The 20,492-nt window shown below is 45.3% G+C and overlaps 6 protein-coding genes across 6 annotated transcripts; 3 read left to right on the top strand and 3 right to left on the bottom strand.

The window, feature by feature from the left end:
• Window positions 1-486: 486 nt before the first annotated feature.
• Window positions 487-883, bottom strand: Asppvi_000006 (antibiotic biosynthesis monooxygenase family protein; the record flags this gene model as incomplete). Its single annotated transcript, XM_043296319.1, has 2 exons — window positions 487-494; window positions 520-883. 2 exons carry the CDS (start codon window positions 881-883, stop codon window positions 487-489), a joined length of 372 nt encoding a protein of 123 aa, XP_043152254.1.
• A 2,977-nt stretch (window positions 884-3,860) lies between these two features.
• Window positions 3,861-4,559, bottom strand: Asppvi_000005 (uncharacterized protein; the record flags this gene model as incomplete). Its single annotated transcript, XM_043296318.1, has 1 exon — window positions 3,861-4,559. One exon carries the CDS (start codon window positions 4,557-4,559, stop codon window positions 3,861-3,863), a length of 699 nt encoding a protein of 232 aa, XP_043152253.1.
• A 3,368-nt stretch (window positions 4,560-7,927) lies between these two features.
• On the top strand, window positions 7,928-8,954 carry Asppvi_000004 (aromatic alcohol reductase; the record flags this gene model as incomplete). Its single annotated transcript, XM_043296317.1, has 3 exons — window positions 7,928-7,965; window positions 8,037-8,462; window positions 8,516-8,954. The coding sequence occupies 3 exons, from the start codon at window positions 7,928-7,930 to the stop codon at window positions 8,952-8,954; spliced, it is 903 nt and encodes a 300-aa protein (XP_043152252.1).
• Window positions 8,955-9,346: 392 nt separating this feature from the next.
• Window positions 9,347-11,296, bottom strand: Asppvi_000003 (flavin-containing monooxygenase; the record flags this gene model as incomplete). The annotated part of the gene is made up of 1 exon (XM_043296316.1): window positions 9,347-11,296. One exon carries the CDS (start codon window positions 11,294-11,296, stop codon window positions 9,347-9,349), a length of 1,950 nt encoding a protein of 649 aa, XP_043152251.1.
• An 818-nt stretch (window positions 11,297-12,114) lies between these two features.
• Asppvi_000002 (DODA-type extradiol aromatic ring-opening family dioxygenase) lies at window positions 12,115-12,957 on the top strand (the record flags this gene model as incomplete). The annotated part of the gene is made up of 1 exon (XM_043296315.1): window positions 12,115-12,957. One exon carries the CDS (start codon window positions 12,115-12,117, stop codon window positions 12,955-12,957), a length of 843 nt encoding a protein of 280 aa, XP_043152250.1.
• A 2,785-nt stretch (window positions 12,958-15,742) lies between these two features.
• Asppvi_000001 (zinc-dependent alcohol dehydrogenase) lies at window positions 15,743-17,657 on the top strand (the record flags this gene model as incomplete). Its single annotated transcript, XM_043296314.1, has 3 exons — window positions 15,743-15,909; window positions 16,597-17,020; window positions 17,079-17,657. The coding sequence occupies 3 exons, from the start codon at window positions 15,743-15,745 to the stop codon at window positions 17,655-17,657; spliced, it is 1,170 nt and encodes a 389-aa protein (XP_043152249.1).
• Between the last annotated feature and the right edge of the window lie 2,835 nt (window positions 17,658-20,492).

Raw genomic sequence — 20,492 nt, 5'->3', positions numbered from 1 at the left:
TGGCCAAGCTGTGGATGAATCTTTACGAGTCTGGAAAATCTCAGAATCCTCCTATTGTTGCCGTGACTGAGTTGGGCGCATCCAGTCATATGCTCCTCATGAATGAGACTCTCCAGCAATCTCAGAAGTCAAAAAGCGTCATTTACTGGCACATTAACTTGTTTTATTTCATAATTCTCTTCAGATTCTGTAATAACATCCGCGTCAAGTTGTAAGGGAGGATTATGGTCTCGGTGGTGAGCCATGCATGTCGCACCCGTCAGACTCTAGATCGTGGAACAATATCTGGATGTCCAAAGACTTGATTGCAGATTGACATCAGATACTTTCATTATGAAAAGCCCTGACTCTACGGCCACATATGGACCCTTTTATTCGATCGTACTTAAATTATTTCGCCGTATCGAGCAGGCTGCCCCTGGAGTAGATGTGCCAATAGCTCCTCACAATAGTTGTTCAGTATCCCTATCATTGATTGATACTCTGTCATTGGCCTGAGTTATATACCGACGCAAATACCGTCAATCGCTGCCTTCTGTAAGACGGCTGCACGAAACTCGGTACCATCTGGAAAGTCTTCGCAGACTTTTTTAAATTCAGGCAATGCCAAACCGTTCTTCAGATACTCATTGTTCTCCCACACGGCGTAATTAACGATAAAGTTACCGTCTCCAATAGCATGATGGAGTTGGGTCGAAATATAACCAGGGGCCTTCTTGAGAACCTCGCCAGTACGACGCCAAGTCTCTAGGAATGACTCCTTGTTGGCTCCGTGGGGGATCGAAATGATGTTGAGAAGCACAACAGGCCCGACGGGAGGGTTGGTCGAAAGCATGGCCTCAAAGGTGGTCGACTTATCAAGAGGTTTATGAGTAGGTGCCATTTTTGCGTTGAGACTTATAGTATTCTAAATTAGACAGTTAGGGGGCATTGGCTTTCTGTAAAGAGTATGTGGCGCAATACCTTGGAAGGATAACTTTTCTTCAAGGAAAAGAGTTGGGCAAAACGGATTGGGGGGAAGGATTAGCTCTATTTATTTGTTCTCAGACAAGGGCGGGTGGTAGCGCTGGAATCCCGCTTAGTAGATGAGAGCGAATTGGGCGATACGGTACGTCGACAGAAATTCACACCTCCGGGCCTAGCCTAACAACTGAGTAAGCTTGAATCCGGGTCAAGCTCGTAACGCTGGCTCGGTATCTTCAATATCCATCTCCGTTATCGTAACCATTCAGAGAGATCAAATGTATGTACTCAGGGCGCACAGTGGCGGCGTTGGAAGGCTTCCCAAAAGCCGAGGTCACGATTAAAGGAACCTTCCAATGGTTGCTAATTGCAGGCCATGTAGCGTCCAAGGATCCAAAACGGACTTGAACGTCAGGTCCGTCGGCAAGTATCTAGGATCCCTCGGATTGTTGGTTTGACTGGATTAATCTTGGGTCCCGGTCTTCGGACTTCTGGCTGCCCGCGAGCTCTGGCATGATCCGGCTATAACCTTTAATGCGCTCTTCCAAATCTTTCTATTCCGGCTCGTGCGTACGTGTATAGCGGTAATGATAAAGGTGTCCGTAATTGACGCAGCCAGCTCGGCATCCGCAGTTATGACAGTCTCTCTCCCCTATTTCCTCCTTACAATTACCACTTCCTTCCTCAGAGTTTTCGTTCTCTACACTTACTCTGTGTAAACCTAGGCGTAAGGGGTTCTCTCCAATTGGGTTCCTTACAACCGGCTACAAATATAATGCTAGATATTTTCTCGGGGTGCAGCGAATAGGCGAGAAATAATGTCTGCGCCTTTCAGATTTGAGGGTTGAGGGTTCAGAGTCCTGGACAATCATTAGCCCTCTTATTAAGGGTACACCAGTTGCAAACAGACCTGCGCAGACAAATGAGATATCGTATGCGGTACTGATGCTATGTCATCCAGGTGCACCATGGCTCAATGGGGTCAACCGGGTTGTGAATGGCGGTTTGACTGTCTAATATTTGAAAAGCAGCTTGAGCTGGCAAGCTACAAGTCTGGATGTGGCTTAACAGGCATTCGTGCCCTTTCGCGATAATTGCAATTGAATGAGCGCTTTTACGATCAAAGTTGAAGTGATCATTTTAGTTCTCTGTCTCCTCTCACCATACCAGGAAGGAGTTCTGATTCTCTCCACAATATTAAATGCAAATTACCCTCAGTGCGAAATGGACTACTTCCTGAGAGAGAAACTGCTTGTTCGAGTTTCACTCAGAAGACACTGAAGACCTAAGTTGACCAGTATCGCTCGGTAAATTTCTATCCTTCTAGTAACCAGCGGTGACCAACTAGCATTTCGTGGTAAGCAAACTACAGCTATACATTATGAGCCAAGAAAGTGTCCAATTTCTGAGATTTGATTATTTTATTCTGGCCGTCCAACGCTCGCCTTTTGGAAACTCTCCAAAAGCCGCCTATAGGCCCCACGAACGGTAGGTGAAGCCGTTTCCCCACCAAGTGGGATTTAGTTAAAAATTTAAGTGATTGACATTCTTGCCCACAGCGATGAGTGTCGGTTTTCCGGTTTGCGTTGATCTCCATTGGGGTCTCGGTCTGTCTTGCCTGGAGATTTCAGGAAGCATGAGGGATATCTCCATATAACGATGGAAAAGGGGGCTTCATAACGTTGTAAAACCAATTTGGCTAAAATTTCTCTCCGTTTAATATTAGATTTGCGAATTTTATTCTTCGATCCGTTTTTAGTAGAATTCTATAGAAGTGTTGTCGACATGACCGGGGTTGTTCATTCATGTCTCAGGTATCTAGGATACGCACAGGTTTGAACCGGTTTATTGGCTATTATAGATACCTCTGTGACACTGAAAGTATGAAAAGTCACTCTATAGCTGGAGAAACTCAATTAATATGCCATTTGCCCTTCACGTATTGTAACAAAGAGATAACGCCTCTTAATCTTGTGCCAACATCATATTGAAGGTACTTGCATAGCTGCCTTTGACTAGCAGATCTTATTCTACTGGTATAAAGTTTGGACAACAAGGATAAATTCACGAAAAGGGCTTCTTGAGACCATTCCTCACAAATATGATCCACTCATTACTACGTGAGGTTCCCTTCAAGGATCTGAGCTACCGTAGAGAGCGTTTCCCCAATGACTCTAACAATCTCGAAGACATGTAACCCTCGAAAGGTTTCAGCCCACAATCTCACTACCGTAGCAGCCATACGACGGATGCAGTAACTATCTGAGTCGTTGCTATCTAGTGTATTTGCCATATCCGTCTCTTTGATCAGGCTGATGATCATTCCTAGTAGTTTTCTTTCATCTTCTCGAAGCGAGTCCAGCCCGGTAGTGTGTACAGCATCGGAAATGACCCCTAGCCATCGGCTGAGTAGAATTGCGCACTCTAGTGAACAGAGCGGATGTTGGATGCTCTCATTCATAGACTGCGTGTAAGCGACAAAGGGAATACCGATGCGAATTGGAATGCTGAGAGCATGAATACATTGGAGTATAGCCCGGTCAAGATGAAGTGAGCGCGTAAATAGCGCAGAGACATCTCCTGTTAAAGAACGGGCGATATGTTTTGGGTCTTGGGATATTAGATGGCGACAGGGTCCAAGGTTTGCGTTCAAGCGAAGATATGCAAGTCTAAACAATGCTGCTGAGTTGAATCCAAGAGGTCCACTTGGAGACGAAGGATCTAGTGAGGTTTCCTGCGTGGCTTCCCAAGATCTTTGCCAGACTTGAAGAGCGGATTCAAACCTCTTGACTGTATCTGGATGAAGGCTAAGACCAATCGCAGTCTGCCGTTCAAAATAGATATTTTGGATCATAGCATTGATCATAGCATAGTTTCCAAGGGCGGAAAGAGGCTCTTCATGGTGAAACGTCCCGCCCAGCCATCGTTTCTGAAAGAATTGACTGAAAATGGCGCTCAGTGTGGCCGCATGTTTCTCTGGTGTGCTGCCACTCGGCTGCCGAGAGTTTTACCCATTCTGTGTTGCAGTGGGGGAGCGAAAGTCGAATTTCATTATTGACGAGTAGAGGAGGTACATCGAAAGTGATGCTGGTAAGATTTAAGAAGATATAGGACACGAAAAGGGTTCGTCGACGTTGCTCTCGATGGATCCAATCCACCCAAGAGCACCGTCCGATAATTTCGTCCGGTTGAGACAGCCCCAATTCCCGGGTGAGCATCGCAAGCTGGCTTCCCATAGCCAAGGCATCATGGACAGCTGGAACATCTGCCCAGGTTGCCATTGCCATTAAAATTATGAGTGTTTGCAGTATCTGCAGTGTGCGGGAAGACAGACATTTGTCCAAGGCAAAAAAGGACCCGTCATTCTCTGTCCCGTGCTCAATATTGATGGAATTCAGTGCATGAATGCCCGGTTGTAGGCGACTGGCGGAGCCCATCGCAAGGCCTACGATGGGCATTCGACTACGCTGTTCGAGGTGATGTGTGACAATTTTTTTGGAGGCTAAATAAAGCTCATAGCCCTTCTTCTTCTCCATGCGGAAAAATGCGCCTATCCCGGTCATTGCCAGCAGAAGTTCCGGAGCCAAGGTATCCATTTTGATCGTCGGAGGGTGGAGAAATGGGAAATGTTCATGGAAGCTTCGAAAGTATCCCTCGATGTAACGGGACATCGTATGCCTCGAAGGAACGAGAAAGCCAGGAGGCAATATTTCCTCGTGGGACCGAATGGCAACAAATAGTCTCTCATATGTGAACGCAGAAACATTCCACGGGAGGCCGGTTTTTGAGTCAACAGAAGGGTCGAAACCCGTTGGGGAGACTAATTCATTGTGGGGAAGTCTTTCATTCCGCGATGATAAAGAGTCTGGTTCTAAGGGCGGTAGCCGAGATGACAGCGAAATAAAGGAAGGACTACCCTGCAAGTCCCGGGGGGACGAATCATTATTGGATTGATCGACTGGAGGGGGGGAAATTGAGCTGTTGACACGCAGATTACCTGTCTGCCAGATAGCAGATAATGAATAATCCGTATCAAAGAAAGTTGTCGGCAAAAAATCAGTCATTTGAGTGCTGTTGTGCCACAGCAGCTCAAACTCGTACGTGGAGTCGAAATCGAGACCTATAGAGACATCTTGTTGAAGCTGCTCCGTAGATGGAGAAAGACCGAAAGTTTGTTCGGATATGGGGGCGCTGGAGAGGACTGCATGTTGATCCGCACTCTCTAAATCCCGTACAAGCGAGGGTACGCGCGACGAGTCCGGGTCACGTTGGTCTGGAGATCTGTTGATGGCTTCCAGTAGTCAGATACCGGGTTTATGATTGACGAGGGATTGATGAGTGGAAATTGCCTCTCTTCTCCCACGGTCGTGTATATCTCGCTGGTATGCGTTGCAGTCGCCTCCCCTGGCAATGCATGACGACTGAGCCTATGGTGGCGCATAAGAAGGTCCCTGAACATTGTAAGAGAGACAGTCAACATTAAAACCGAAGCCTATGCATATATACTTTCTGGAGAACCGTTGTCCACAATCGCAGAGAAACGGTTTTTCTTGTGTATCTGCCGCTTGTAAGGACCAAGTTGGCAAATGAGGGGATAGCGGTATGTCTCACGGATGCGTTCATGGCGCTGTAAATGTTCCAGCCTTTTAAAATTCATGTTACAGAACCGGCATGGGGGCACGGTTATTTTAGGTCTTCCTCGGGCCATGATGTTAAGCCCAAGATGCGAAAATTAACCTTGATGATTTTTCAGAAAGGTGGAATGGGCGCTTGAGGGGACTGCTGCTTCGGCGACGGTGCACGAGAGGAGAGGTCCTTCCTCAGAATAGTACCTTCGCTCAATCCCACAACCACTTCCCGGTTTGTTGCGCTATACACAAGCGACGGAAAACTCCTTAGTAGGATTAAAAGAGGGCTCCGGACAAGGTTTGTGTTGTTTGGGATTGATCAAGCACCAAATCTCTCGGTTTCAATTTATAGCCATCCAATCTTGTCAATGTGACAAAGACTTCTTCAAGAGACCTATTAGAAGCATCATTGTTTCTGGAAGTTCCTTTCTGAATTCATTGTCTCAAATTATAAGCCTTACCACTCGCCGTATGGAAACCGTATCAAAGAGGTATTAGCACGTCAGTGAAGTTAACCTCAATGTTAGAGAAGTATATAACCAGGTTGATTGTTTTGATCCTGTTTAGGGTGAGGTAAACGCCGCATCGCTCAAGCAGTACTTGATAGCAGCGTGATCTATCCTACTTATGTATCCGAATCAAATTTCTGTCATAGTGCTCTGTCACGGCATTATTCTGCTGCGGGTGTAAATTACATGAGTCATTTCAGCTGTCTCTGGCCTTCCGCAGAAATTATATTCACATTTATAAGTTGGCATAGCCGGTCACATGACCTTATATTTCAACATAAGCGCAGCCCCTATTATTAGAGGAAAGAAGACACGGATAGTGGTCGGCTTTTGTCTGATAGCCACAAAAAACAGTTACGAAAGGAACTCCCTTTCCTGTGGGGTTGGATTACAAATCCTCGAGCACTCAAAGTGCGGACCCACATCATAAGAGTACTTCTATAGGCAGATCCACTGATATACCGTAACGGCTCAAAATCCGCAAACACCGATGATTGCGACTGACTCGGATGATGTGGGGGCTTCGTACAGTGGTCTTCGTTGTGTCTATCACTCAACAGATGAGGTAATTGGTGATACCGTTACTATCCATGTCGATGAGCAACCCTGAAAATGTGCATGAACAGCGTAATGGTTGGACTTTCAACAAAAATAACCTCCGCCTTGTGTTTACAGTGTGCATTCCCTGGCCACTAAAGGAATTTGAGTGCTGTCAGCATTTGGAATTTCCCTTTCTAAGGTATTTTCACTTCTCTATATCCCGTCAAAATATTGGTTTGGCGTACTGTGCACACCGATACCTAGAAGATATTAAAAGAGTACATCTTTGTTAACACCTTCCCCAGAACAAATGGAATGTACCTGATCGGTTTTTACTCTTTGCGACTTGATATCCCAACTTCAGCTAGTTTAGCTGTGCTAAGATTTAGGTTGTGGTGAAACTCACACTAAATTAGAATAGGTTAGGGTTGGTTTTGATTTCTAAAATTTAAACCCCACATCACACCATTGGTGCCAACTCGGGTTGAACTCACCCAAACTTGGACTGAATGCAACTCTACTTACTAGCTCAGTATATTATAAATTGATCTAGAACACTGTATAAGTAAACATAGTCTAATACTAGCTGGCCCTCTTGTGCCTAGCACCTGGTGAGCTTTTTCTGACACCAGCTGAGCTGCGCTGCCAGTGAATGGTGACAGTAACAAAGGCGCTGCATTAGATGTGTTCGGAGCTTCAGGTTGCGCTAGTGCTATTAGTAAGATTTCGGGACTTCGGCTTTTGTGAGCGCCGCGAGATTTCAGCATCATCAGGTTCAGTCTGAGACTCGAACTTGAACTTAATAATGGAGGCTGTTGATTGGTGACTTTGGCCCTGTCCTTGCGCGATATCAACTCCTCTTTCGGTCCCGAACTTTCTCCAGAGTCTCTCCTTTAATACTGGTAATGCTGAATACTAATTGTTATTATGATTTGTGACTTTGTGAAGCACAGAAAAGAACTGAAAGGGAGCCAAGCAATTTACATTGAATCCCCCCCACTTACATTTGTCATGAATGAACAACCTGCGACCTACACCGGAGTAGAATCACCCTCCCATCTGGATGAGGATCTGACAGTCGTAATGGTTTATTGTGGAGTGCACAGCACAGGCTAAAGAATTTCCCCACCCCTGCCCTCTTGCTTTGGCATCAGACAATATAAAGGCTATCATAACCAGGATGCTGTCCCTACCAGCTTGATCCCGCGTGCAGATTATTTCAAAAACTTATATCACGTCTTCTTCGTTAATAAGCATCCACGGCCCCTACTTCACTGGACGTCTAACATGGTGAGCCCAATTAACAACGTCGCCTTACTTGGAGCGTACGTATTTTCATATTTTGAGACACTGGTATGAATTTACAGAATAACTGATGATGTCCTTGAGAGACAAGTGGCACATTAGGGTCTCATGTTCTCGAAGCGCTTGCCTCAAATCCGTTATTTTCTGTTTGGGTCGTGACCCGAGGATCTGCATCAACCAAATATCCTCCAAATGTGAAGTTTCAGGAAACCGATTATTCCTACCAATCGTTGGTATCTATTTTTAAGGAGAATGCGATTGACGCCGTGGTCAGCACCGTTCCACATTACGCGCTTGAGGCGCAAGACCGGGCCATCGAAGCTGCTGTGGCTGCGGGGGTAAAGCGCTTTGTTCCGTCTGATTTTGGTACCAACACCTCTGACGAGAGAACACTCGACATTGCTACATTCCTCAGACCCAAAGCAGCTACTGTGGCAAAGCTCAGCTCTCTTGAAGGTAAAGGGCCCAATGGAGAATTCAGTTGGACAAGTGTCATCACGGGGCCATTTTTCGAGCTGTAGGTCTCATGCACACATAACTTTGAAGCATTCAGACTTACTAGCCTTACAGTGGTATCAAGACTGAGTTCCTGGGGCTCAATCTCGCTGAAAAGAGTGCCGTCCTGTACGACGGAGGCAACACCGCGTTTTCCGTGACGACGCTCTCTCAGATCGGTAAAGCCGTGTCTGACATACTATCCAAACCATTGGAGTCCGTAAACAGATATGTATTTACCGCCACTGCCAAAATTACGCAGCGCAATCTCCTTAATATCTTAGAGAAGGAGACAGGGGTTGAGTGGACTGTCACTGAACGGACAACCCAGGAGCTTCTCACGGAGGGAAAGGAGAAGGTTTCGAAGGGTGATCTGACAGGATACTTTAACTTTCTTTTTTACTGCATCTTTCAGGGTGATAATACTGGAAATCTGTGGGATGGTACACCTGGACTCACCGATCAGGAATCCCCGGAGAGCGTGGTCAAGAGAGTGCTTGCTGAATTAAGCTAAAGGTCGGAGTAATATATTTGTTATTACTGAGAGACAAATGCAGTGAATAGCCTTTTAACCTGCCTGATTTCTTCTATTCCTCTTCATTCTTCAAGTTCTTGCTTTTAGGTGCCTTTACATAGGAGTTGAATCCATCTCTTGCTTGACCGTGACAAATGTGACAGAATACATTCTTGAATTATTCTGTTCAAATTATTTGTTCCTATACTTGGAGGGTGTGCCATGAAAATACAATAAGTAATAAGGCGTTGTTTTTAAAATGTCGTTAAAGATATGGCATTTCTTAGGGGATTTTATATTGCGCCGGCGACTCGCCGATGAATGACATTATTGAGAGTAGAACTGCTCTTAAGATTGATGAATCAATTCTAAGCATGATGTATGGATGTAGTCTAGCACTTCAAGCCAGGTGCACAAGAGTCTATGGATATCTCCATACCCATAAACTTACCCTCTTCCCTCCATTCTTCTAACACCCTCTCATAACTACCCACCCCTTCTCCCCATACTGCAGCTCTAGCTTTCTTTCTCTGCTCTTTCGGATCCATCTCCATCAACATCTCTCCCTCGTTGTTCAGTACACCGGGTGTACAAGTAGTGAGACCCACAAACCAAGGTGCCCTCTTAATGACCTCATCCGCCCATTTTTCTTCAGCTTCTTCAGTAACCTCAACAGTAACTTTAGCTCCACCAGCCTTCTTTGTTGCATGGTCCACAATGTGCGCCACGTGCTTGGCAACCATATCAAGCACAAATACGTAGTTCATCGAGAAGCCTGCTTGTGCGGTGTTCGTGAAGAACATGTTCGGGAACCCATGGGTGGCTATACCATGGAGTGTCGTCACGCCATTTTCAATCCATTTCTCATCAAGCGATAGACCACAACGACCCGTCACAGCCACATCAGCACGGCAACCTGGGCTGCCACTCCCGGCAGCAGGAGAACGAAATCCAGTGCTGAGTACCAAAAGATCTAATTCATACTCTTTGTTATTAGCTACCACACCGTTTTTGGTAAGTCGTTGCACACCCTTGCCCTCTGTGTCGACCAGTTGCACATGTGGTCGGTTAAAGGCAGGCAGGTATTCATCATGCGCGCACGGCCTTTTACACCATGCCGGGTACCAGGCTTTCAATTTCTCAGCTGTGGCCTGATCCTGAACAACCTGACTGACCCGAGCTCTGATGCTCTCTGCACGCTCCACATCTAGAGCATGTAGTTCAGCAATATGCTCAGCTGCACGATCCACGGTCATGGGCCCCTTTCCAGGTCCGCCTGCGAGCCCACTCAGCGCAGGTCGAGTTGTAAATGCATCACAAAATAGATCAGGTCCAATAGGTGCATTGGATATTTGCGAGTTGTAGTTCCTGGCTCTGGCTACTTGCCAACCCTTTTTGCATGCGATTTCTTTGCACCATTGCTCGGAGGTCATGAGGGATTGATTGCGCACATCAACCGACGAAGGAGTCCGCTGGAAGACGTATAACTGCTGTGACCATTTCGCAAGCTCTGGAACAACTTGTATGGAAGTTGCTCCAGTGCCAATAATTCCGACCCTCTTGTCCTTGAGGCCTGTGAGCGATGCATCACCTGGGTGACCCCCCGTATACTTGTAGTCCCACCGAGCTGTGTGAAACACTTGGCCTTCAAATTCCTCGAAGCCGGGGATCTTCGGAACTTGGGGCTTGTTGAGGAAGCCACTGACAAGAATGGTAAAGTCCGCGTGAACTTGCATATCCACTGACCCCTGTTGCGGTCCTCGATTTTGAGTTATCTTTATTCTCCATTGTTTCCGACTGCTGTCCCAGTCCATTGTTTTCACGTGGCTTCTGAAAAGTGCTTTATTGTTCAAGGACCATTTTTCGGCGATCCTATTGGCATGTTCGCGAAGCTCTTCGCCGTAAGCATACCGATGCCGCGGCTTGTAGCCCGTCTCCTCGAGAAGAGGCATGTAGATGGAGCTCTCCACATCACACATCAGACCCGGGTAGCGATTCCAGTACCAGGTACCTCCAAATCCGCCGGCGCCATCGACAAAACGAATATCTTCAGCTCTAAAGCCTGCATCGATAAGGCGGACTGCAAAGAGCAGACCCCCGTACCCGGCGCCAAGGATCAAGAACTTGCAATGAGAACCATCTTTCAGCGGAGGCTCTTGAGCGTTCAGAGTCTGATGATCAACCCATGGATCGTCGATGAAATGCCTCAATTCGTTGGAGTTTGCAGGGTCAAGAAATTGAGCCAGTCCATCACGACGAAGACGCTTATCACGTTCTTCCGCATACTTTTGGTGCAGCTCTTCGCTCAAGCCAACTGGAAGACTTTCTGACACAGAACCCATTTTTGAAAGGCGTGGATGAGGATGACAGACTCCTAAGGATGGAAGAAGGGAATATATCGGTGAAGTAAAAAGAGATGCTCAATGTCTGTCAAGTTCTCCCATCCTACTGACGAGGTTTCCATTTTTATACATCACGGAAGGGCAAATGGTTCCTGATAGTACAGAACGAGCCGGAAATTAAGGAAGGGTAGCTTCCGTGCCGCGATTAATGACCAGGCCACATAGTCTGCATAATAGTGCTGCGCCTTTTCTAGCTCAGGATGCTACTCTGCACCCTAAACAGCCACTGCCCTGTGTATTCATGGCTTGTTAATGTGAGACAAAAGTGGAGCCCGGTATGATCCCATTTCCGTCCCATGGCTCTTTTCATGACACTCTATAGTGGGGCTTTAACCACACGGTCAACAGATTCCTGAGCCATTGCATCTGAAGAAGTATATGGAGTACACATCATCTGCTTTTTAGTAATCGGAAACGGAAATAAAAGGCATCCTTGTCCCATTTCATTATAGCCGCTCCACCTGTACGCCCCGATGATCGACATACAGCCGGCTATGGCCTACCTATCTCGCATTATGCTCGCCTTTTACGTCTAAATCCGACTGAATCCGATAGGAATGCGACTTCCGGGGCCACTTCTCTGTGCAGGCTTTTTTTTCACAGCTATCCTTTCGGATAGAGTCTCTTCCGGGGTACAACGAGTGAAGATACGATGGGTTTCTTATGCTTCATTATATAAACCAGTACCCCTAACTTCTGAAACGGCGCCAAGTTTACATCAGATCCAGCAAAGACGGCTTTAAATTTTCCTTAGCAATATGACCGTCAAAGTTGAACGTGCACCCGCCCTCTTTATCTCGCACGGCGGTGGTCCATTCCCGATATTGAACGAGGACCACGAGCCCTGGAGACAAATTGTACGCAGTTACTCCACCATGTTCGACAACACGAAAGGAATTATTTTTTTCACAGCACATTGGGAGTCCTCGCAGCCTTCCATTTCAGGGGCGAGTGATCCGAACATCTTCTTCGATTACGAGGACCTTAAGGACCAGCTCCCTAAAGCCGCCTTTGAGATTCACTACGAAGGGAAAGGTGACGCGGATTTGGCGCAAAGGCTTGCAAAGCGCCTACAGGAGAGCGGATTTGAGCCTGTTCTCGACAAAGCTCGGGGATGGGACCATGGTGTTTGGATCCCGATGATGCTTCTCAGGCCAAGCGGAGATATACCCCTCGTTCAGATGTCAGTGCTCCAGGGCCACGACGAAGGAGACTCAACAGAAAAGAATATCTTGGTTGGCCAAGCGTTGGAGTCCTTTCGGAACGAGGGTTATGCAATCATTGGAAGCGGTGGGTCTTCCCACAATTTCGATGAAATTATGAAAGCATACATGAGCCCAGGCGCCAAAGTTCCCAAGGGCGCGGAGTTATTCGAAGACTTCCTCCAATCTGTTGCTTCCATTTCCGATCCAATTGAGCGAAAGTCTAAGCTTTCAACGTGGAGAAGTGCTCCCGGTAATGAAATTGCGCATGTGCCGGGTAGCTCGGAGCACCTTATGCCATTTATGGTAGTATCCGGAGCTGGTGGCCACGGAATTGGAAAAAGAACTGACCTCTGGGATTTGGTTGGAGCACCAGTGGGATTCTATTTGTGGAAGTAAGGAGGTCATGTATTTGACAGATCAAGATGAAGAGAAGAATGGCAGCCTGATGTAATTTGATTGCGCGAGAGACCGATTTTATAGCTCGGGCCGAAAATCATTTTATACAACAATTACCTGCCTGACAGTGAGGCTGCTGAACCGTTTCGTAGGTGAGCTAGAGCAAGATTGAGATTCACCTTCGTCATATACCTCGTGGGGTTGCGGTACCGGAAGTGCATTCCTCCGGGAACTGCGTGAATCATTTCTGTCTGGGTAGCCCTTCAAGTAGTTGGTTGTGGCAGGGTCGTAGAGGAAGAGGTGAAACACAGCAAAATGACATCAAGTAGTACTTAGCTATAGGGCGGAGAGCGCAAAGAACGAGGTAAATCAGCCCACCGCCTCATAACTAAGCTTACGCCCAGTATGAGACAAGATCCGGGTTTACTCGGTGAATGGATTGGACTCTCGGACCCTGTCCATTTCTTCAGAGAGGTGGTGTCGGGAGCGGAGGTCGCCCGCTCGTCTGTATGGCCCACTCGACCGTAGAATACGTTTAGGTCTGGTTGAGCTTGGCACGGATAATTAATGTATTTCACAAATGGGCCAGCCCACGTCCACTCCAATTCCTGCCCATGGGCTAAATATCGGGGGCTTTATCAACAAAACAATCGCATTTCTATATACAAATTAATTAGGAACTCGGTTAGGACATTGCAATCACTAATTTCTTAGATTATAACAATCACTGTAGCGCGGTCTAACTGTAGAAAGTACAGGATCTGTAGGGATAGTATCCTAAGTTTTCAACTTTCCTGGACCTCATTCTCGCGCTGAAATCACTCTAAGCATTTCTGGATAGCCATACCTTCAGTAGTAGCTAGCTGCCTAGTAGAGTGCTTCTGTTTTGAAAGCCATATCTTATTAGAAGCGTGTGATTCAGTGGTACATCAGGTCACTTTTTGGTTGGGTCTGTGGAGGGGAATTCGGACTTGACTCTGTGGGGCCCGTTCAGCCATTTCAACCCCAACCCTTGATCTTTTCCGGGGGTTTGTGGAGTGGAAATTCAGACTTGACTCTGTGGGCCCGTTCACCCATTTCAACCCCAACCCTTGATTCTGTCCGGGACTGTTCGAAATTACGTCAAGCCAAACAAATCCCAATTTTTGTTTCAACCAGCATTAGAACCTTACTTTTCAAGAAATTACCAATACAACCACAAGATGTAGACATCCTCATTACCTGAGTTCACGGTCTTTTTCTTCTTCAAGGATTTCCAGCGATATGAACAAGAAAATAAACAGCGGATACTTTGGCAGTAATACCACCATACTGAATTTGCTGATATCTGGTTTTCTTGTCTTGTTTATGCGTTTTAACACGGCAGATTTCTCGGAAAGCGTTGGCGGGATACAGTTTCAAACTCGCGCCCTGTACCTACTGCCAAATCACGCATCTGAGCCGAGATTTTTTTTTTTTTTTTACCATCGGCAATTAATCATCCTTGACCTTCATATTCCCTTACCTGTGATACTACTTTGATGCAGAATCATGCAGTGTACCCTGTGGTCATCGGGGAGAGTTGCATGCTCCCACTATTGCGCCTTTCTTCTGAGAATCAGTCCTTCGTACTATTTGGGTTCCAATTATCTATACAAAAAACTTTTTATATATGCCTACTAGCTCCAAAAATAACAAATGCCTTGGCTACCGATTCTCTCCAAATGAGTTATAGTTCCTCACGGAATTATTATACTAATGGAAATGTAGGTGTTGGGGAAAGAAATACAGGTATAGTCATCTCCAATCATCCCATAATCCGAAGGCCCACACTCCCTCAGTACAGTGCTGTTATCTTGCAAAACAGCAGAACTCTGGCAACGGAGTCAGGATTCTACCTTGATAAATTCACTGAGAAACTAAGTGGAATGATAATAGAGCGGGACAGCTCAGTTACCCTCTTTTGTTCTTTCATTTTGAAGCACGAATGCTAATAACTCAAGAATTTTGACCTGTGATGCGAACAATCCACCTTGCTATCCTTGATGCCGACATCCCTGCCCGAGAACTCTATGCTGCTCGTGGCATCTACAGCGCCCAGTTCAGGGATATTTTATCGGCTGCTACTTGTCGAGTGAACGCATCAAGCTTGGCACAGGGTGATACGATTGAATTGGTCGTTTCTGCATGGGATATTCGTGGGGGTTCCTACCCTCCTTACAACATCCTCCGACAAGCAGCACATGATCAACCAGAAACGCTGTCGAGTCCACTGCTCTCAACAACCACAGATACTGAACCAAAGGAGTTTGTGCACGCGATACTCATCACTGGTGCATCACCTGGAGTGTACGAGATAGGAAAATACCCTTGGATGCTGGCTCTTGAGGAGTACATCCAGGTCGTTTTCCAAGAATATCCCCACGTTCGAATTTTGGGATCATGTTTTGGACACCAGATAATTGCGAAGACTATTCTCCCAAAGTCCAACTGCTCTTTTCAGCCTGAGGTATATGTAGGGAAATGCCCCCTTGGTCGGGAAGTTGGCATCTACGAAGTCCACATGAATCAGGTATTTACTCGGGCTTTTCCTGTACTAGAAAAATTACATGAGGGAAAACTGAGACTACAAATGATGTATGGGGATTGGGTATTGGTTACTCGCAAGGATTGCACCAAACAAATATTGTCTTTACCATTCCCATGGCAGAACGTTGGGAGCACTCTTATTTGCCCAATACAGGGGCTGTATTATCCGCATAGGATATTTACAATCCAGGGCCATTTTGAACTAGATGCCTTCGCGATGATCAAAACAATCAACGAATTTGGGCCACAGCTGGGGTGGTCAGAATCGCAGACAACCGGTTTCCTTGAGAAAGTCGGGCCCAATGTCCAACCTCGCCAAGACGATGCAGAGACATTTGCCGAGGCAGTTATTTGTTTCCTAGCTGGCGTCGAAGCCCCCGTGCCGTTTGGTGGTGATTTGACTCCTTGCCAGGAAACATGATACATTGCCTCATTGCGGGCCCCAGTTTCAGGCAGATAACGAGCCTATAGGGATCTATGGCAGTTGTCTGATTTTCTGATATACAGCTTCTTCTAGAAACAGCAATGTGAATTATGTAAATACGCCATATCTGCAGCCTAGAGCGTGATTGTAGCAGAGGCGCTTACATTTATTGTCTACGATAGGCGGTTTTTGGCATTCTGTTACCTGAAATCCCAAACTGCTCTGGACAATATCCAAATCCCGCTCACTTAGTAGGCACGCTCGCGAGAAAATGCCCTGGTCAATCAACTGTAACTAACCGGAGGCAGAGATCGTCCGCTGCCATCCTAGCTGGACCAGCTCGCTGAGTAATTCTAACCCCAAGGATGATACTTTTGCATGACCTGAAATTGAATTTAGTTTCAGCATTTGTCGGCATTCAAAGCTCATCACCTTTTATTGAGTCCCAATTGCATTCTCTCGAAACTGACATATGTGCCATTTTTTGATTCATTTGGCTATTCAAAAGTAACTGCCAAACATGGCCCAGGAACAGATACCAGCGACCATGAAGGCGCTCAGGCTAATGAAGGCATGATTTCGCTCCTAGGAGACTTTACACCTCAACTAAGTGGCATATAGTACAATGAGAGCTACCGCCTTTGTAGCGATGTTCCAGTACCTACTCCTGGCCCAGGAGAGCTGCTCATTCGCGTGGCTGCAGCTGGATTCTGCCACACCGACTACCAGGTCTACAAAGGCGCATATGGAACACAATTACCCTTCACCGGCTCGCACGAGCCCGCGGGTACTATTGTGCAGCTTGGACCTAACATTCTAGGTGACTGGAGGGTTAATGACCGAGTTGGGGTGCTCAACTTTAGAAACCCTTGCAACGTCTGCAATGGGTGTCGATGGCGAATGAAGACCTATGGCTCCTTAGATGTCCGTTACTGCGAGAAAAAGACTATGAATGGCATTCTAAGAGCCGACGGTGGGTTTGCTGAGTATATGATCGCCTCGGACAATGCCCTCGTGCACTTGCCAGATGACTTGTCATTTGAACAGGCAGCACCATTGATGTGCGCCGGCGTATGTGTCCTTTTGCAATATATTCATAAAGCTATACTAACTCCCATAACTTCGGTAGGCCACCGCATGGAATGCTATTAAGGAGACTGGACTGGAGAAGGGAAAGTCGATAGCAATTGTTGGAATCGGAGGCCTTGGCGTGCTGGCCATTCAGTTTGCCAAAGCCCGAGGCCTGCGGGTCGTTGCCATCGACAACCGCGATATCGGTCTAAAGCTTGCATGTGATGTACCTGCACATCTTACCCCCGACCTTGTCGTCAACATCAACAGCCGTAGTGCCATCAAAGAGATTGATGCGTTTACCGACAGCATTGGGTTGCAGGGTACTGTGGTCTGCACTGATGATGTGGCAGCCAGTGACTGGTCCCTACACCGCCTTCAGCCCCAGGGTGCTTGCGTTGTCCTTGGTTTACCAGAGTCTGGATTCCAGTTCGATGCGTTCAACCTGGTCTTCCGAGAAATAATTGTCAAAGGATCGTTGCATTGTTCTGTCAACGAAGTCAAGAATATGATTAAGGCTGTTTCCGAGAATGGAATTGTCAGCCATCTTACCCTGCTGCCCTTAGAGGGAGGAGAGGACATCCCTGAGCGAGCAGCTGCTCATTCATTCACTGGTCGACTGGTTATTCAAGTGTAATAAATTGAGTATTATACGATAAAAACCAAAAAGGGAACAACAAAATGATAAACTACTCAAAGACCACTTCAAATTTTCTATCATTAAAAGGCTATGCCTCTCCAACCTCAGTGACGCACTCATTGTGTTCCGTACTGCATCTAGACCTAGGCAAAACCCAACCCGGAACAAACACCCCCCTTGAGCCCAAAACCCAGCCTAGGTAAAACCTGGAACACCCCCCCTTGAGCCTAAGCCTAGCCTAGAACCTAACTAGGCTACCCAGTTGGGCTACCTAGGTTGTTTTATTTTAGTATAATTTTCCTAATTAAGCCATGCTAAGATGTATAATTCTACTAACTAACTTAAATAAAATACTATTATTTATATCTATTCTAGTTACCTCTATAGTTTTAATTAATATATAGTCCTTAAATATATAAAATCTAAAGTAATTCAGCTATCTCTTAATAAATTAACACTAGTAATTATCTATTATCTAAGTCTTAGGATAATATTATTATGTTATAGTAGTTAATAAGCTATATATATAAAGGTACTCTTAATAACTATAGAAATATATTTAAACTATTAAGTATAGTTAGTGATTATATAGTAAGAGTATATTATTATATTAATTAGTATATTAGCTACCTATACCTAGTTTCTTCCTTCTTTAGTAATCCCACTTCCTTCCTTTATAGCCTATTAGGATAGTTAAAGCTAGAGTTGCATTTGGTGCGAGTTGGGGCGAGTCCAACCTTAGTTGGAACCAAACTGCTGCGGTTATAAGGTCGGCCATTTGGGTCTGAGGCTAACTGGTAAGATCAGCATGGAGGGAGTAAGATAACTGTATATTACCTAAGCAAGGAGAACTAATCACTAAGTTATAGAATACTTAGTAACTCATAGAATAACTACAGTGGATTATATAATCTAGTAGTCTGTACTATCTATATTAGCTATATACAGCAGCTTTATAGTCTACTATAGCCCTTAATAATTACCTCTTGTCACACCCTGGGATCTGTCTCTGCTGTTCTCTGCTAGTCAACTACTTTGGGAATGGGGTCGCTATAGTCCCTGGACTATAACCTATACTTGCCTGTGGCCTACTGACTAGGTAGCCTAATGATGTAGTGATATAATAACCTAACACTATAATGGCCCATACCCGGGGGGGGGCATCATACAAATCCTAGGGTTGACCCGGGGGGGGGTAGCAGGGTAACTCATACCCCCCCCTCAGAATGGTCAATTCTTCATATTTTTGAATGATTTAAAATGATTTATGATTCTAACTAGCTAATCTATTAGATTCTAATATTAGATTCTAGATTAATCACTAGGAAGGTGGTCAAACTATGGGGGTAGGGGTTAGGTCGAAATATTTTGTTGTGGTCTGCCAAGGCTACTATCTGCGGGAAGCCTATACCCTTTTAGGCTACCACTAGTATAGATTAGTGGCTGAGGCATCTAGTAGGCTAGTAGGGCCTTAGAATTCAGGCAGAAACTAGAAGAAAAATTAATTTTTAATATTTACTAGTAGTCTAGTACTAGATCACTAATTAKAATTATTTTTAGTAAATAGTAGATACTTTTAGCTATAGAATGATAATAGTCTCATTAGATAAGCATAATTCCTGATTTTTTAAAAATTCTAAAAATATAGTTTAAAATTTATTACCTGCTGACTAATTATAATTATTTTTAATAGGTAGGCCTAATTTCTACTGGTCTAGTGATATATAGCATACTTAGTAATATTAAGTCTAGAATTTTTAAAAATTCTTAGAAGTGAATGTTTTATAAATTTTATATAGTAGAGATATATATTAGTAAGGGCTTAGACTAGGGGCCTAGCTAGGTTGATAGTAATTAGATCTAGTTATTATTATTAATCTAGTAGGGTTAGTAGATATATATATATATTAGTCTACTAGGTAGAGGTAAGGTATGAGAGAAATATATATATCTAGAAAGTGAGAGAGAGGTAAGAGAAATCTGGAGAGTAGACCTAGGCTAGCTGGTTTGATTTGACTAGCCCAGCTGGTTTGATCTGACTAGGCTAGGTGGTTTGGCTTTGAGAGGTGCCCGCGCAGGGTGTCTAGGCTAGGTGATTTGATTTGACTAGGCCAGCTGGTTTAATTTGACTAGGCTAGGTGGTTTGGCTTCGAGAGGTGCCTGCACAGGCCTGACTAGGCTTGGTGATTTGATTTGACTAGGCTTAGTGATTCAGCCTGGCTAGGCTAGGTGATTTGATTCGACTAGGCCAGACAATTCAATTTGACTAGGCTTGGTGATTTGATTTGACTAGTCCAGGTGATTTGATTTGACTAGGCTAGATGATTCAGCATGGCTAGGCTTGGTGATTTGATTTGACTAGTCCAGGTGATTCAGCCTGGCTAGGCTAGGTGATTCAATATGACTAGGCTAGGCGATTCAATCTGACTAGGCCAGACGATTTGATTTGACTAGGCTAGGTGATTCGGCTTGGAGAGGTGCCTGCGCAGGGGGTCTAGGCTTAGTGATTTAGCATGGCTAGGCTTGGTGATTCACCTAGTTAATCTAGTATGACTAGGCCTAGTAAACATATATTAATCTTCTCTAGATCTAGGGTAGCCTTCTATTAGTAGATATCTATATATATATTATATAGGTGAAAAGATATATTTAAATCATACTAGTCTAGTGATTCTAGAATCTTCTAGATCTATCTAGGCCTAACACTATAATGGCCCATGCCTAGGAGGGTATCATACAAATCCTAGGGTTGGCAGGGGGGGAGGGTAGCAGGGTAACTCATACCTACCCCTTATCTTTATCAAAACTTAATATTTTTTAATGATTTAAAAT

Source organism: Aspergillus pseudoviridinutans, assembly GCF_018340605.1.
Source record: "Aspergillus pseudoviridinutans IFM 55266 DNA, scaffold_1, whole genome shotgun sequence".
Taxonomy (NCBI): domain Eukaryota; kingdom Fungi; phylum Ascomycota; class Eurotiomycetes; order Eurotiales; family Aspergillaceae; genus Aspergillus; species Aspergillus pseudoviridinutans.
The sequence above is the reverse complement of the archived record's forward strand: the minus strand, read 5'-3'. Positions and strand labels throughout refer to the sequence as shown.